This window comes from Motacilla alba, chromosome 1, assembly GCF_015832195.1.
Source record: "Motacilla alba alba isolate MOTALB_02 chromosome 1, Motacilla_alba_V1.0_pri, whole genome shotgun sequence".
Taxonomy (NCBI): domain Eukaryota; kingdom Metazoa; phylum Chordata; class Aves; order Passeriformes; family Motacillidae; genus Motacilla; species Motacilla alba.
This window is the reverse complement of record NC_052016.1, coordinates 110,056,286-110,075,427: the sequence shown is the minus strand read 5'-3', so window position 1 is coordinate 110,075,427 and position 19,142 is coordinate 110,056,286. Positions and strand designations below refer to the sequence as shown.

At 38.2% G+C, this 19,142-nt stretch overlaps 1 protein-coding gene across 5 annotated transcripts in view; it reads right to left on the bottom strand.

Annotated features, from left to right (window-relative positions):
* CNKSR2 (connector enhancer of kinase suppressor of Ras 2) overlaps positions 1-19,142 on the bottom strand; it is a 206,790-nt gene that overhangs the window by 148,353 nt on the left and 39,295 nt on the right. For all 5 annotated transcript variants that reach the window (XM_038148923.1, XM_038148914.1, XM_038148931.1 and 2 more), the window contains exon 3: positions 10,057-10,259. In XM_038148923.1, the coding sequence (XP_038004851.1) occupies positions 10,057-10,259 (203 nt within the window). The remainder of the gene's footprint in view (positions 1-10,056; positions 10,260-19,142) is intronic.

The following is a 19,142-nucleotide window of genomic DNA, read 5'->3' as shown; positions in this document are numbered from 1 at the left end:
CCCATGTAAACTCCCCTATCTCTGATGGTTTCATCTCATGCCCTCCTTCTTCTCTAGGGCTCTCAATCCAGCCCTGATGGTTCATAAGAAAGAATTAACTCTGAGGTGCTTAATTAAGTCTACCAGCTTTAACTTTATGTAATACATCACACAATGACATACACTTTCTGCCTTTATTTTCTAGAGAGGAAACCAGTGCATTCTTTGAAATGAAAGTACAGACATTGGAAGCTATGTTCCAAAAGGTGCCTTATGAAATTCACTGGACACAGACATACACTCACAATTCAGAGTCCAAGTTTTCTGCAGCATAGGACAACCATACAGCAGGTACACACTAGAGCAGGCCAACCCACAGGCACACCCAGAGATTATTTCTGAAGTTTAGGAGCTATATGAGCATATTAAAGGATGAAAGGCAACTGAACTGCTTGGTTATGAACCATAACTGAATTCAAGAAGTATTTAGACAATGCTTTCAGGCACATGTTATCATTCCTGGGGTGTCCTGTGCAGGGCCAGGAGTTGGACTCAATGATCATGACGAGTCCATTCTAATTCAGGTTATTCTGTGATTCTGTGATAATTGTGTTTGAAGTACATTCGTCAAGATGTACAAAACCACTGATTTTTCCTTCCATAATTGTAACTATTAAGGTTCTGAAATCTACCTGAAACCTTGATTTAAAAAGGTCATGTTCATTTACTAATTTACTTTTATTGAAGATGAATGGAATCAAACCAAATGGTATTATTTTACTTTAAGTATGGGTGTTAATACAATTTGATCCTGAAATTACACAACTGGAATCTATTTGACATTTCACAGCCTCCAGCATTTCTCTAAACAAAATCACACAGTAGGCTTTGGCTTCTAATACCACATCATCTTCCCTCACACTTTTGTAATTTAGTTTGGTTTCACGGTTCATGAGAAAAATAATGGTATTTTTTACCATCATTACTCTTAGTGAAGATCATTAGAAATGCCCCAAATAAACTTTGTTGACTTTAAAGAACAGGCAATGGGACTGAGACATTACTCATTAAAGTTATATTTAAGTTATCATAATGAAAACTTACTGGCACTAGCATGTAAAGCAGGCAGCAAGAGTGTCAGCAGGAGGAAGAAGACTACTACACTACTACTACTAGAAGACTACAAATCCACAACTAAGATGTAAGATTTTGAGAAGTACTTCACAATTTAAAAGATAACGAGGCAGGTTCACGTTTTAAATAAACTCTGCTCCTGCAGAAAACCAAAGGGGATCCTCCAACTGCCTCCTCTGCAGGTCTCTGTAGCTTTTAAACCAACTCCCTTGCATCAGTTTTGGCAGATGCCTCTCTGGGGTATTGCTGCAAACTGGACCACTAAAATTGCAATGCCCTTTCCTCCCCAAACCCAGTTCAGACCACATCCCTGGAGGCAATCTGCACGCACGATTACACAGCCACTTCTACACAAGCAGCTGGATAAATGGTAAGGGCCTCTCTAAATATTTGCCTCCAAAGGAAATGTATTTTGGGATTCCATCTCAAGCCTCAACCTCAGTAGGCAAAGTCCAGCAAGATTCAGTGCAACAATGTGCCAGCAGTTTCAATCAAAATAGCAGCAGAAACTTCACTGTAGGATCACCAGCTGGATTTCAAAGGAGACACAGTGTAAAATACCAATCTGACAAAAAAAAAATCTCTTCATTGGTAATACACCCATTACTTATAATTTTAATACAGCCCAATATTATTGACTGTAAATAGATGAATCAACTTGTATAAATGCAAATAAAGCCTATACACACTATAACTTCAGGTGGCTGCTAAAACCCTTTCTTCCTTAAGATATGCACCAAGTATAAGAAATTCCCTGTTTAACTAGACAACTTGTCTCTACTTAAAAAAAAAAAATCCTTGGCTTGGCAGAGCCATTTCTATCACCTTGCAATTTCTGTGCTTTGCTTTCAAAGCCACATTTTTCACAGACCCTAGGAACTTCAGGCCTGAGGTATCTCATACAACTCCAGTGAAGAAAACTCCCTGAGAAAAACTTGCAATTTGCAACACATGTACTGTCCAATTTGTGCTTTTAAATTTAAACAGGAACTAAAGAACTGCCTTGGTCTGGGGCCACATGTTGTCTCACTTCCTGCTGTAACATTGATCTGTGTCTCATTGTCTCACCTCTCACAGTCATTTCCAAGATATCTCCAATACACATTTCCCTCTTTGTGGAACATTTTTTACTGTTTCTCTTGTCATTTGTTTGTTCTTCCTTCAAAACTGTGATTTTCTTTGCAACACCCACATGAAAACACCTTAATAGCTCCAAAGCACACATACCACATGCCCTTTCCACTCATTTCCTCTTCCAAACTTATGCTGGTTTCCCATTTTCATTATCTGTCTAACCCTTCTACACATGATATCTCAAGGAAAATAAATTTACACAATCACATGAATGCTTTTGCAAACACCTGCAGGGTATTTTTTGCCTTTAGTCTCACAGTTTCTCCATCTTTTCCTTTGCAACACTCGAAGCCATTAGTCATTTTCAAACCACTTTCACAAATGAGTGGGTAATAGGTTTCAAGGACAATTAAGTTCATAGACATTTTGTGATCATGAATACAGCTGGAAAAGTGGGAACCACGATATTTTTCCACTGTGCAAACCCACATTGTGAACCTTTACCTTATGAGACACCAGGGCAAGATGAAGAGCTTTGAAACATCTCATCCACAGGGAAAAAACACTGGTGCTTCCTTTTTTTTTTTTTTTTTTTTTTTATAACGCTAAAGTCAATAAGTCAATCAACTTCAATGCCCTGATCTATATAGGATGTAAGGTTCTCCTAAGACAAGGCATGAAAAGGCTACTGGTTCTTTTCACACTTTTTTAAACCAGTGTTTGACATAAATAACACCTCTGAAATGTGACTTTGTTTATACACATGTAGGCTGCAACACACATGTATGTGTGTACACTTTTATGAACTGAGACCTAATTAGCATTTTTAGCAGTATCAGAATCTTTCAGAATGAAAAAATAAAGTTAAATTATCAAACATTCATCAATGAAACCATCCTGAAGGACTGGTAGAAAAACCAGCCACATTAACATAGCACAGCTAATTCCATCACAGAATTAAGAAATAATACAATTCAACAGCTAATAATAGTCGCAACTACCGATTCCATATGAAGAAAAAATCCTTCAAAAACAATCAAAAATTTGTGAAGGAGATGCATACCCTCAGTATTTCTACATTATGAACTTTTTTGTCCTCATAAGCTTCAGCCTCCTTTTTTGTCTTCTTCATATAACATTAAGGGGAATTAATACATAGAAATAACAATTTCACTTCAAAAAGTTGCAATCTGGACAATTCAGACTGCTGTTAGTAAAAGCATAACCCAAACCAAAAATTAATCCTATTTCACCACTAGCTGTAGTGCTGAGATATTTGATAACAATAAAAACTGTGAGTGGTTTAAAACCAATATCATACTTATTTTAGCATCCTAACAAGGGAAAATATCCTCAGAGTCTTTTAATTAAACATAATAGTCCAAAATCTTTCAAAGAGAGAGGCAACCAAAACAGTAATATAACGCAGCCTTCAAAGGCAACATACTAAGGTCAAATAAAAATCTGAATGCACAATACTGTTATATATACACACTGTGCCCAAGCTGTTGAGATTCATAGTTTTAGGCTTTCATTTCATTTGTATTTCTAATGGAACCGCTTTATGTAGAATCAGGGAAGAATGCAGTAAAATTACTGGACAAATGAATTCTTTAAATGAGTGCTCTGTTAAACATCTACAGCTGTTCCAGGAGCACAATACGGTTAAGTACCACAGCATTCTGAGGCAGCACTTACTGACAGGTTTGGTATACCACTCAAACCAGCAATAAGGGAAATGCATAAAGGAAACAAGATTCAAAGGTTTAAGGCTGAAACCCAGTTGACAGATAGTGCAATACTACTGGTGAGTAAAGAATCTTTATAGTCTTTTATTTCTTTTTGCTTATGTTTCATTTGTTTACTCCCACCACCTTGTGTAAAAAGCAGATTTACCCTGTCAGGACAAGGAATAACCAAGCACAGCTAACAGGACAATGTGAAGTCTCTAATAAAGGAGACTCTAACCAGCAACACCTTCTTTGTAAGTAAGAAGTTATGGGCTTAAAACAATGCGCCTCTTTACTAAAACTACAAAACAGTCACACCATAAACATCACCAGGGCTCATTCACCAAAAACAATGAGGCAAAGAAACCCAGCTGAATACATTTTACCTACAATGGAAGGAAATGTATGCATTGAGTGTGTCACCATGGTGAAAAGAAGGACGTCCATTTTGGGGTGGGGAGCGTTCTGCTACTACAGTGCTTTACACAATGCAGACTTGAAGGGTGTACTAAACCTGAACACTCAGAATGGTTCAGTCATGAACCAGGAGCATTTACATCATTGCAGGCTGCACTTCTCTGATGCATTGAAGCATCACCAAAAAAAGCCCACGGTGCAAGGCAGGAGATCCCGTTCTGCTGTCAGCCACTGAAGCATTCATATTTCCTTAACTTCAGGAACAGATTTTACTCATATTTAATAGGATTTCTGAATGGATACAACTGCTTTGCAGAATTGTAGCAGCTCATGCCCATACCAAAATAATTTGCCTACCTGAGGTTTAGAAGCTATAGGATTACATCTCACTATTCTGTGAATGACCCTAAAAGCAGACCTAGACTTGCCAAAAAGGCCTTTTACTGTGAAAGTTTATATTTTTTAAAATTTCTATCAGCAATTTTACCATATATTTGATATAATCAACAATTTCTATCTACAGTTAGGTTTTTTTGTTCACCTTCTTTTTCCATTTTGTTCATGTACCATGTATCCAGACAGTAATGGTAAGTTAATCATACTGATGCACATTTGTCAGCCTGCTAGCTTTTATCTGGCCACAGCACTGAAAGTCTTGAATACAAAAATCTATCTCCACAAAATCTCTTTGTTTCTCCTACTCAGACTGCAGTGTAATCTGCAGCAGCAGTTCAAGTTTTTTTATTTCCAAAAAGGGGATAGTGCTAGTATGAAAAACAAGAGCTACGGAAGAACTGCTGTGAAAGGCATATTGAATCTCTGCCCACACAGACAGCTGAGTCAAACAGTTCACTAAAAAAATCCAGTGGTGCTTGACAAATCCTAATTCACGACCATCAAAATCTGTGACACAACAACGGACGCAAAATGTTGTAGTAATTATCTCATGGGAAGTTGACTGTATTTCCTTAAATTCTTAAAAGGAAAAAAAACAACTACCACATTATCTTAGTGTCTCTTTAATGAGGACTCAAGTAGTCCTAAAAGCAACCAATCCTTCCTCACTACTATTCTCTAAGTTGGCATTTACAGTTTATACAGATATTAGTCCTATTGTTAAAATCCAAAATATTCCATTGATGCTGCATAAGATACATGGTCTAAGGAGTCCTTGCTCCAAATAACATGGCCCAAACACTAGACTAGACAGGAAGAAGCCCAGAAGCACAACTAAGAATTCTATTCTTGCTTAGTCCAATCTGCAGGAAATGCAGATTTCCAGGGATTTTGGTTGGCAAAGACAACTGAAATGTGGTGAAGGTGAATGAAGAGAACATATCAAACCAGGAACAATGTGGAAGATGACATCACCAGAAGTTTGTGCTGGCAGAGCAAGGAGAGAAATGGGAAAAGACAGAGCTCATGAAGCTGCCTTCAAATGTCACCTCAGTTCAGGTTTACTAAGGATCCTTCCTCTTCCACAAAGAACAACAGAGCTCTTCCCAGTCAAGACTACAGCAATGTTAGTTAGTGGACTGTTAAATCCAGCTGTCCCATGAAAGAAAAACATATGATGTACAGTGGGACTTGAAGAGGAACAATGAGGTGCTTAAAGGATTTGTAAAAGCCTTTTGCTCCAAAGCAAAAGTGTCTTACAGCTTCTGACTCATTAGGAGACAAACTCAACACTCAGAGTTGTGCCAGCTTCTGAAGAAGATACAATCTTCTGTCTGCCTGTCAGGTGCTCTGCTAAGATTTTTCTGGGAGAAAATCTATTGGATGAATCTGAGCACTCAGGAATTCAGGACTCATCGTGATTTCAGTACTGCAACCAATAGGTATCAGCAAAGCAGAAGAAAATAAATGAGCTGGGAGTACAGTACAAGACCTGGCTGTGTCCTAACCAGAGAGAAAGCTACTTAAAAGCATTGGTAAATGCTCCAAAGCTGGGGCTCAGAAGAATTTTCTGAGATCCCTATGATATCATTGCTTTCCAGTTTATGCTTGCCTCTAGACAACAGCTGGGAAGTTTTCACTGGTGTCATTGAAGATGCAAGTAACATGGTAAAATCCTAGCAAAATTTTGTTAAAGATGGAAAAAAGTAACTTCGGCTCTCAAAATCCTTGAGGTGTTCATGTTGCTTTTAGATCACGGAAGTCATGGATGGATAATGTATACATAATTCAGAAATTGCAGAGGCAGTGAATACCAACACATCCACATTTTACGAAGTGTTTCTCAGGTGGATTGTAAATGTGTGCTCTAAGAATGAAACCTTAACCAGGATTAACAGAAATAAATATGCCTAATTTCAATTTGAATTAAAAGTGAAGATACTACTGGACACACTAGTGCACAGAAAAATAAAAAACAACTTTCATGAGGTTAGAAATAGCTTTATGTCAAAAAACTGCAACACATTCATAGTGCAAATCCACAGTAATGAATTTCAATAAGTAATACTAAATTAATTACACATATTTAAATATTCCTCACCAGGATGGAGTGAATCAGCCCTATAGAGGGCAGAAGAATTTCCAGAAATCTGACACATCAGAGAAGAAGGAAGATAAAGAAAGGTGACATTTGTTATTATTCCAAAGAATACAACTTCCATGAATTACGGGAGTAAAGACTGAACAGAACTCCAATGATTTATCTGGAAATGTAGAAGACCTGATTGACTGTAATTCCTGAGAAGTATCACAGGAGATATTTCAATGCCAAGTTGCTTTGATCAGGTAAGTAGTTTCTTGCTATAGCCTGAAGTGTGGGTTTCCATCTGTCTAAATTTTGTTTAAGAGTCAAGTAGAAATGCATCACCCTTTCACAGAAGACTCATGGCTTTTCAAGGTACCGATCTGGTCAGGAAATCCACTCAGAAGAATTTTAAGATTAGGGAGAAAATATAAAACAAAAGGTTTTAAAGCTATGAAGTCTCCTGAAAGAGGATACATTTTGTGGGCTGGGAAAGTAACAGGAAGTTAAAATTAGACTCAAATGTATCAGAGTGATGACAGTTTTCCTTACAGCATGTTACAGGAGAGTTATTTCATGCTCCTCAAAATCCTCAGACAACTTCTTTTGGAAATAGAATTCTCTATTAAGTTTTCCAGCTCGTAAATGAAACTCGTAAACCAAAACACTTAAAGCCTGGCAATAAAAGCTACTCTAATTTTCAGTAAAACTCAATTTCTGACATACATCTGGAAGTAGGACTGCTCCAGGCAAAGACCTGGAACAAAGAGTGTCCTTGGATTGGCCCTGCACAGTAGCACTGCAAGACTACAGTGAAAGTAACTCAGCAAATCACAGCTGTCACACTCCTTCAGATAATTGTGCCAGGCCTCACAAAGTCCTTTAAGACCTTAAGTGTCCCACAGAAACATCATAAACAGAGCACTCACTACAGCAACAGGTGAAGCACAACCTGCATGGAGTCATCACCATTCTCTACGTATGAAACCCACATCACTGCACGTCTGTGCAAGTTGGAGCTGCTGCTAGCTGCTTTTCCCAGACATGAGCTCCAAAGCCACTGCATAGGGGCAGCCTAGCAGGGCAATGGGGTGGACAACCCTAACAGCCACTTCATTCATCCTAATTGTTTGCTCTCCCCTCTCACAACCCAAGATGGAACTGGTACTAGAAAACAACCGAAAAACTAAGATTTGGGGTCTAGATTTGATAGTAACAGGTGTGCAGAATAAAATTAAATCCATGTTCCTTACTTTACTAATCAATTTTTTAAATCTTTCTATCTCCCCCTAGCGGCCCCAATACTTTCCTAGAAGGTATACAAGAAGCAGAATCATATTGATCTCCAGATATTCCCGCTTCCTGAGAAAAACGTGGTTATTTGCCTACCTTCATCCTCATTTGGGGTCTTCACAAATAAGTAAGAACAAACTTTACCAAAATACCCAGACACTCATAAATCAGAAAATTCTTAAAATGTTTTAGAAAACATTTCTTAGAACCAAGTGTTTAGATCTTCAAAAGAACTTTCCTGGAAATCTGAAGCTTTCTTTGGACACCCAAGACAGCATTGCTGAAAGCCAGATACCACCATAATTTCCCTCATTTTTGACTTCCAGGAATTCCTGGGTCTGATCAGCTGTCATTTCATTTCAGCTAAATGCAAAAGTACATGCAGTGCACAGTACCACAGTGACACACCAGTCCTCAGATACAGATGTGTTCTAGCATTAATAACTACCTTCTTCCTGAACTTCCATTATTAAATTTATATTAAGTCGCAAAAAACCCATTGTTCTTCAATGTGTTAAATGTCTGTGTGTATGTATACATATATATATGAAATTTACTTTTGAATAACAGACTATTAAAAAAAGAACTCAAAAACCCATCAAACAACTAAAACCCAAAACGAATTCTGACTTACTAAGCAACAGTCTTTAATCATGACCACAGTTTCAATGAGAAACCAAACAAGATTATTTCTGAATAGAAATCAGTGGCAAAAATTGACTCATCTATGCAAAAGAACATGTTTTTCTACTGTTCTTTGTGTTTTAAAGCCCAATATGATATGTTGCTTTCTGCCAATAATGATTTTGCAGGGAGAAAAAGTGAAGCCTATAGATATTGCAAGCACTAACAGGTTAGAGACAAAGCTAAAAATATACTCCCAAATTTTTAAGTCTCAATAATAAACCCTTTCCATGAGATTGCACTAATTCTCTACACACTGATGTTAAATATCTAAAGAAAGAGCCAACTTTAGGCACTCTGGGTTTCAAACTTGGGGAAAGGCTAGAGAGGCAGTAGAAAAGAAGAAGCAATGGTAGCTGCAGTCTCCTGAACAAAACGAAGAGCTGGCACTCTGGCTTAAGAAGTGGAAAAGATTCAGGCCTCACCTAAACCATTCATATGGAAATCATTTACGGAAGAGAAGTTGGTTTTCCTCACAAAAATGAAACACAAAGCACACAGCAGTAAAACGAAATAATTCTGTTGGATTTAAAAAGTTACACAAAGATAATACTCTGAACAAAACTTCAGCTTTTGGAAACAAAATAAGATAGGCCTTTAAATCAAGATAAGCATTTTATTTTCTCTGATGAAAATCCACTGCAATGCATTATATAAAGACTTACACATAGACTAATTTCAACCACTTTAGAAATTTCAATGATCATCTTAAATACCTGCATATTATTCTTGTTATAATTAGAAAAGGTCACTGCAAATGTAGCAAAAGCACTTCAGTCCTGATCCCACATATGTCCTAGGTAACAAAGGTAAAAGAAGTATTTCACTGCTATTTAAAAAAACCTAAAACACAACATCCATGTTTGCACACACACACACTCTGGAATTGTATGTTGACATCCATGAAATGAAAAGTATGATCAGTTTTGTGAACTTGATAGTATCAAAGCAATGAATCTGATTTATGCAGGTTAAATTGGTGCTTTATATTAGTAAAAAATACATATATAACCTAATGATGTCCTCCTGTTGCTTATATATGTTGCATATGTATGTGTTGGGTCACAGTGCATTTGAAGGTATTGTATTGAAAATCTAATCTGAATTGCATGCTGACCTAAAAAAAAAGAATTGGTGCAAACATCCCCTCAAAAATGTATGAATGAATTCTGCTTCCATTCAGTTTCTATGTTACCTTTTGTAAAGTAGTTGGAGCTTGTTCATGTGCATGATCTGGTTACCTGTGAGACATTTGGGAGATTTTACCTGTCCAACCAAGCCAGAAGACTTTTTGCTGCTCCAATCAGATCCACTACTGATGTCAGAAAATCATTTGGTAATTTGCGACTGGTCCTTCCATCATAGTGACCACTCCTCCTCCTCCCAGTAATGAAGTTCTGGAGATTTTTGGCAGATGCATTCAGTTTGTGAGAAAGGGTTTTTAGATTTTCTGTTTCCAAACCATAGTTCTGCATTGAAAAAAAAAAAAAAAAAAAGAAAGTTAGCTTTACAGATGAACAGAAGAACCAAGAACAGCAAAACTGATCTTCTACTTCAAAACTTAAAACTTAATCATTCCTAGTAATTAAGGCAGAAATACACCCACTCAGTAGTTTTTAAATGTATAGAATGTTCTGTTTCTGAAGTGCAGAAAAAGAGAACAAAAGAAGACCAAAATTATGAGTGATCCTTTAGCTTGTTCTAAGTGTACTGAGAAAAACATCTCAAAGAAAAAATCTACTGTGGAAAACTTTTTCAAAGCAGTGCATCACTGTCAGTAGATCACCAGAATCACAGAATGGTGTGGGTTGGAAGGGACCTTCAAGACCATCTCATTCTATCATCCCTGCCACATGCACAGACACCTTTCACTAGAGCAGGTGGCTCAGAGCCCCATCCAACCTGGCCTTGATCAGAGGGTCCTTTCTGTGGACCGGATGATAAGGGATTGGTACCCCATGTCCATACCCACAATAACTCCTCAGAGACACTTGGCACCAGACCTTGCAACTAGCAGACGTATACAGCATGGACATGGTGTAGCACTAAATTGGTTTTGTTGGCTTCAGAGATCTAAGTAAGTTAACTAGCATACTTCTATTCTTTTTTAGCAGTAAAGGACCACCACAATCACGTAGCAGAGAACACAGCGCTGCCCTGCTCTACCTCTATTTCACTTCTTTAAAGTCGAGTTTTAAACTTTGTTTCCATTTAAGAGTCACTCGCTTAAATTACATTCCTTAGCTGTGCAGAAGAGACATAAATAATTATGCAGAAATAGTAACAAAAAGTATTAACAAACAATATTAACAAATAGTAGCTGGAAATCCTTCAAAAGTACAAGCGTTACCAAACAGCACTCAAGAATGCCCTGATTTAATGTTCAATTATAATATAATAAAGCATCATCAGTGATTTGTCATTTCTATAAAAATTTCTTTTCCTCACATACACAAAGAGTGATAGAGTTATTACAAAAAGGACTTATTTGCCTTTGCAAAGGAATAAGCAGCTGCACAGACTTGAGTTTAGACCTCCTCTAAGAGAATTATGGAATTTTGAAGGTTCTCACTTTAGCCCCATCACAGGGTGATAGCATGGGGTGCTGATAACTTGCTCAGTTGACAATGGGATGGGCTACTCATTACAGAATATTGACCATTTCCTACCACAAACGATGAAGTAGAATGCACAAAGCCCTTCAGATGCACACAGAAAAATCTACTTCCTAATGACACTCCATGACCTCCCCGGCTCTCCTCCCATGCCCCAGGTTTGCTTCCCATGCTGATCTGTCCACAAGGAGAGATGGGAGAAGAGACATGCTCGTCACTGCTAATTTCAGACTGCTGAAGCTTATTCACCTTAGTCTTTTTCTATCAGAATTGGGGGGGGCAGGGTGTGAGGGGGTGATCATTTACAGCAGTTGTCTTGCTCCCAATCCAAACCATCTACTAAATGAATTTAATCTTTTTTTACTACACAGGCACTGCAGGAACACTATACTGAAGCCATTCCCAGCGAGCCCCCAGCCCTCCCACAACATCCACTCCCATGCCAAGGGGGGCTCATGATGGAAAGGAGAGACTACAGCACACAGCTCACCTGCCATCTCCCAGCCAGCGCTGTGTGCTTGTAAACTGAGCCCACTTTGTGAGGGAGCTGCTCAACCAACAACCATCCTTCCACAGGAGAGAAGGCACTTTGGAACTCAGCTGAAGGGAGCACTGACCATATATTAAGATTGCATACTTCATAAACTATTACTGGAACTTTTGTGAACATACCTATCTTGGGCAGGAAGGCTTTGCAGGCGTGTTTCTCAACTATACAGATGCTGTCCCCTACCACTACAATCAATCCCAATTAGACAAATTGTATGTTTGGGCAGTGACTTTTCCACCATGTAAATATTTAAGAGCAATTATACAACAGATAGCATTAGGTTATAAATAAAAAATTACAAGATGAAAACAATTAATTGGGATTGAAAAGAAAAATGTACTTTATTATGCAGCTAAATGGCTCATAACTAATAACTTATTAAATCAGTCCAAAATAAGAAGATAAACATCAGATAAAAATATATCTGTTATATCTGTTTTTCCTGCAGCTTTTTGTGGTTGGTCTGGCTGAGGAAGCATGATTAAGGAGTGAGGGGGAGAGTAAGCTGGGAAGTTTTGTTCTTACTTCATTCTGCTTCTTGAGCATCTACCTCATTTTGGCAACATTAATGGGGGAAGAAACAAATGAAAAATATTCTGGATGAATGATACATCACCAAAAATGTCTTAAAGACCAGCCTTAAGCAAGCCCCAACAACATGGCACTCACCCCCCCCACGTTGGGGGTATAACCACAGGCTGCAGGCCAGCTATGGGCCTTCTGACAGGGCTGCCTTCTTTCTGCTACTCTGAATTGCTGAATTTCTTAATTCAGCAGGCTGTTCCTAAGGAGCTGAGTCTGATAATCCAAATACAGAACTAAGGTGGCTGAGGAGGGGTTGTGTGGGGAAGGTGCCGTACAAGCCCAGGCACCGTCTTGTCACCCCAGCCACACCCCATGCAGGGCCCACAGCCAGGGGAGACCACGCTGAGGCCGAGGCGGGATCCCAAAGGCCCTCAACAACCCCAGATTATTTCAACTCCCCCTCTTTTGCCATCTCCTCTTTGTCACCTTGTCTGTACCTCATCTGCTGGGACAGGCAGGTGCTGGTTCCCAGCCTGTGCGGGCGTCCATGCCCATCCCAGCGGGAGCCCTGGCAGGCAGTGAACAGACCTCCAGCACCACCAGAAAGTAAAGCACCAGAAGAAAAGAAAACCTGCGATATTGAACACTGCACACCAAGCAAAACAACACTCGAGTTTTTTTGTACAACAGGAAAATAGGCTGCATTTATGCATACACTTCTTTAGAAAATCAGCTACAAAACCTTAGTGGCTTGCTTTTAATATCTAAGTGATGGCCACCTACAGTCACATTCTTTTTCAGAGGCTTTTATTCACCATCAGATATGAGGGAAAGAAGAGGCAGCATTACCAGATTCAAAGCCTGTTTTCACACATATTGATCAAATGGGCGTGTGTGCATGTGTGTGTGTTAACATGAAACACTGTGCCTAGGCCACATGTGAATTCAGTCTTACATGAGGATGGCACTGACTTTGGTAAAGCCTCCACCTGTAATATCATACAGATAAAGCCAGAGATGGAAAATACAGAGATATATTTCAGGCAAAATCTATTTCAGGCCAGCTGTGTTTATTGAAGCCTTTAAGTAGAAGGATCCTAAAGCAGCAGCCAAGCTAACAAAATCCTCACTTTGTTTATCACTAATATTTCTGGCCCACGTTAAAAGCAACCAGAGCTGTGTGTTCTAATATGAGGAAAAAGCTTGCTTAAATAAAAAGTGCCAAGTTGAATCATACTTTATATTCAATAATACACTATTAACAACACGGTTTTGTTAGAAATGCCCTGCGTTTATTTTCAAGCACTGTAAGAAGATAATTGCAGGCAAAGGAGACAGTGCTTTGTTTTCCCCTAGTCTGCATTTAGCCAGCACTAACACGAGTTGTGCTTTCATTAGCCAAAATATATTCACAGTCACTGAAAAAGCCACAAAGAAATCTCTGCATGCCTGTAGGGATTACGAGAAGTGACACAAGTCCAGGCATCCACTCCCTCAGTGAGAGGCCACAGAGTGTCTTCAGAGATACCCTGCCCCAACAGAAACAGCTCTAATGGAGTCTCTTCTGGCAATCATAGAACAAGAACTTGATGAAGCTGAACTACACAGAGTAATAGCTTGTCAGCAGGTGTTTGAACTAAAGGTGGTGGGAGATATTAATAGACATCTTACCTGCTAATTACTTTTCTGTGCCTTAACATGACAGTGTGAGTGAGGAATTGTAGCTCTTTTCTTCACTTGCTGACAAGCAGCAGCTCTAGTCACCACTGAGGAGTTTTGCTGGATATTTTTATGAGAAGAGCCAGCCTGGTCCCTTTGCAAGCCCATCCTTGCACTAGCATCCCAAGAGTAGGAAGAGAGTTCACAAACCAAATGTAAAAGTAAAGCAAAATTTTCTTTAACTAGCTTGATCAATGTTCAGTAGTTGCATTTCCTGCTTCCCTCAATCCAAAAAAAAAAAAAAAAAAAAGTTAAAATTTAGACCTCATCTCTTTCCTGTGCTAAATTCATTTGGTTCTTGATGGCAGGAAGTGCATCTGACACTTTTAGCACAGTGGAAAAGTAAAGTGTTTGTAACTCGAACAGTGATAACTAATCTCTGCTGGCTTAGACAGACTGTCTAGAAGATGCCAGGACTTTAGTTTAGGGTATTTTTATACTGCCCATTGCAACTGCAAGGCCACCTCAGCTACCTAAACAAGCCAAGCTCAGACCTAAACACAGTACAATGTGCAACACAGACATGACCACAGTTAACAAATCCAGAAATCCCTTGCAACAGCTGTCTCGATCACAACTTTTATGCAACCATGAATACCTCTACATCTCCAAGCACAAATGCTGTATCAAGTTCAGTGACACTGTTTGACTCTTATAAACACTCCAAGACAGGGAAATGAACATATGGCCTCTCTGCCCACCTTTCTAAATCACTGTGTCTATTCTTCAGCCCAGAAAGCTGAAAAACTTGTGAAACAAAAGGCAGGAAAAAATACTGCTGAAAACCATGTGGAGCAAAAGGCATGCAGAGACCAGTGTTCAGGTCTGCTGAAGAGACCCAAGATGGGAACTGAAGATGCTACTGTAATACTGGGGCTTGTGGGCAAGACGAAAATAAAAGCAGTATCTTCACCAGACAGGGGAGCAGATAGCAGTGCTTACATTAATTTCTGCTGCTCCTCTGCAGTAGGCAACCATGACTGTATAAACTGAAGAAGGTGAAGGTTTATTTTAATTTGGTAAATATTTTTTGTAACACACATAAACAATATAATTTAAAGAAGAAAGAAAATAGCAACCTTTCAAAAAGACAAATTTTATAGTCTAAATAGCTGTACTGAGCAATCAATTATGTGTAAAGAAGTACAACTTCTCAATTACATTTGATATATCTCAGTAATAAGGATAACTATCATAAGAATGAAATAGTAAGTTTTCTCTCAAATGCAATAAAAAGTCATTTTTCACTTATTCACAGGAGTTTTAGGCAAGAATAGCATATGGCTGCTAAGAAATGGACTTAAGATCACCTCAGGTGAGTTTAATTCTTCTCCTCACTATCCTTCTGTGCTTTCATCTTCCACACTTAATTCTTGAGTATCCTTTCTGTTTGTATTATTTATTTGCTTTTAAACAAACAACCTGGAAACAGTAAAGTTCATAGGGTCCTTATTTCTTGAAAAGCCTGAGAAAGACTTAAATGAATAATCAAAACAGCATCACACAGATACCACAGCACATGGCAGTCATTTCAAAACAACACCTGAAAATTAGTGGTGGACAAAAAATTCACCAAGAAAAGTTCATCCTTCGCCTCTGAAGCTGATTTTAAAAATGAACAAAATGGATCTGAAACTCATTCTCCAAAACATTTGGCTGAACACATCCCACAAAGTATGAGGCAGATAGCTTACCAGCCCAAAGCTGCTAGCAACTGATATCACAGCTTGTCATATGGAAGGTGCCTTATGTAACTTTATACCTCATCAGATCTGCCTACAACATATATTTCTAACGGCCCTTCCTCCAGCATCTCGAAATGTTAACACTGAGGTTATCTCTCCTGCAAATAGCACTGGCATATGGGATAATTTAGAAGTGCACAACACATGATCCTAACACATCTGTTTCTTAAACACAGAATAAGTAGATAAGGACAGAAACCCCAGACAGCTCAAATGACACTTATCATTTAGTGCATTTATTAAACACACACTGATTAAAAGGCAAACAGTTTCAAAGAGTATAAATATTCGTCCTAAATGTTTATAGTCAGAAAAACACTCAGGTGCATAATAATTCTAGTCTTGCAGAACCCAGGAAAGACGACTATGAAGTCATCATCATTATCTTCTTGAAAAATGCCCTTCTTTTTCTATACCACAATCAAGGAACACATCAAAAAGCCAAGCCCAGGACATGCTTTGTAGCACTAATAGAGCAATTATATAAACTATTCTTCTTTCTCTTATTCAATCAACAGACTCTGAAAGACCAAGTGCTCATTACTTTTTTGGTTTTTTTCACTTTCTCATGTCATTTAGTCCCTAGCCTGCCAAATGTTCTTATTTCTCCATAACTTGAACTACCAGTTCCATATCCAGTTACAAGTATTTCCAAAAGTCTTAAACAGCTAATCAGCAGTTCAAAATAATTGTCTGAAAAAGGAAATAAGTATTGTTATGAACGCGCTACATTTTAAAAACGCTTTACATTGTAACAGCTCTTTTTATCCAGTCTGCTTTTAACTGGGGGTTTACAACTTTATGGATGTCCCTCCCAACCCAAGCCACACTATGACTCCATGAACCAGGGTACGTATTTCATACTTGCCTAAACCTCCAAGCAGTCCAAAGGGAAAAAACCCAACAACAAAATCCCCAATTAAAAAGTATCTAGGATCCATGACTGATCCCTGAGGCTGGTGGGAAGAAGGATGTTCACCCTTTGCATACAGACATATTTACTGCCTTTGGCATGCCACTGGGTTTACTGCAGTTCTGTGTAAAAGATTTGCTAACACATTTTCAATGTGATCTATATGAGCTATCAGAAACTCTTTATCTCCTTAGCTTTATTGATCTGGTGATGGACTTCAGGATTTCCTGCACTGCAGTTAGATGAGCTCAGGCTGAGGACAGGAAGGCATATGATATATGATATATAAGCAGAACTTTAACTTGCAATGGGCAATAGTGAAAATGGTAAGTAATTTTTCTGCTATGAGCATTCATAATACTAATAGTAAATTCCACCTTCAGGATATATAAATCTCCATTCTGAAATGAAGCCTACTTCATTTAGCACCATAATGATTAAGTCTAATATTCAATGTTACTGACAAAACAGTTTTAAGATCTGACTAGTGGTAAGTGCAAAGAAAAGTATTTCTGTGTGAGAAATGGCAGGAAGATGAAATTTAGATAAAAGGCATAATTCTTAAGAGGAATCAAATCATTCATGCGTAAAGTAGGTCTATTTTTTACATTCATTTGCATATAAATGTTTTGTGTTAGTGGTAAACAACAAGTAATTTCATGCCGTTAGTGCACACCAATGTTTTCTCTGCCAAATAATAATGCTATTTCATCTGCTGCAATCTTCTAGCTTTGCAGATTCAAATATAGTGTGCAATAAATTCCTGTACAGCCATAGCAGATTTAACTAACTAGCATGAAACTAGTACTGAAACTAGTATGCTCTATAAAGCAAAATCTGTTTTGTTTCATTTTTTAACCAAACTCTATTCTACACAAATTAACATTCCCTGAAGAATTATTTTGCAAATTCACAGGGACTTCATAAAGTTCTTTGTTAATGAAAAACTTAAAAGCATCCTAAAATTCTTTTTGAAGCTCTTCATATGTTCTTATAACAGCATATCTACTTTAGGATCTCTGTTTAAAAATATTTGCAAAATCAAATTAAATTAATTTAATCTTCAGGAAAGCAAAAAAAGAGAAAAAAAAGGAATCTCCATCTGGCATCTCATTTATCAAGGTATTGTGGTAAACTACATAATTTTCTTAAAGATGGAAGAAGTCATGTTTGGCTGTGCAGTCTTCTGTCTTTGTGTTCACCAGGCAGTGGGTAGTGTTTTTTAGGAAAAAATAGTCATACCCAGTTTTGTAAATGAAACTCCTTCTCCTGACAAACAGATGATGGAGAAAGAATTATGTAATTTCTGTGCTTTCTTCAGGCCAGTATAGCAGGAGCTACAAGATTCCCTGATGCATTCCAAACGTCATGACTGGTATAGTGATCTGATGGCATTATCTAAGGAATTTGTTCTTTATTATGCATTTCTCTTCTCGTATCATCTCCTTTTCTTCTCAATTTATTTTCTACTGCCATTGTTCATTCACATTCAGTTTTTAAAGCAACCATCAAAGAAACAAGGCTCATCACATTTTGTGATGATGAAGTCTGCTACACTGTTGTTTAATGATTAAATGAAAAGCAGTGTTAGGCTAGCATCACCCTCATGCACATGCTGAAAAGGATCATGTTGAGGCTAAGATCTTAACGGTAGTTGTTAGAACTAATGAACAACTGTATCTTTTATTACCTGTGAATAGTGGACAAACATGGCACTTAACTCAGTAGTTTCCTGTATCTCTAGAGCTGGACATTTAGGTCCTCAGTCTATCATTTTCCACCAGTTTTGAGATGTCAGTTTTTTTGAGTGATTTTGTTAGTATGAATAAAAATGTCCATCCACATCAAGTAAAATTCTTCCTGCTGACACCACCAGTGTGATTGCATGTCCCAATTCAAACAGAAAGACAAGAACAGAAGATTTGTCTTGCTGGAAATTAAGTAATGCTGCCAGCATATATCCATCATGGTGGCTTCTCAAGGTTTCTCACCTTGAAAAACATGTGACAAACTCTTAGCAGCAACAAAATATCATCACAGACATCACTACTTATTTCTTCTATCTAAGCACAGAGAATATTTCCTTTCTTGTGCCCTTTCTGACATATAGATTTTTTAAAACACTAAGCTGCACCAAGGCATGATAATCTGTTGAACATGCTCCCACCTTCACAGTCTGAAGGAGAGAGGGAAGAGATGAAAGGGTGTTTGTTAGATTGCCTGCCCTCTCCCAGAGCGCGTTCAGCCCCAGCGAAGGTATGCAGGATGCACACTCCCACCATTAC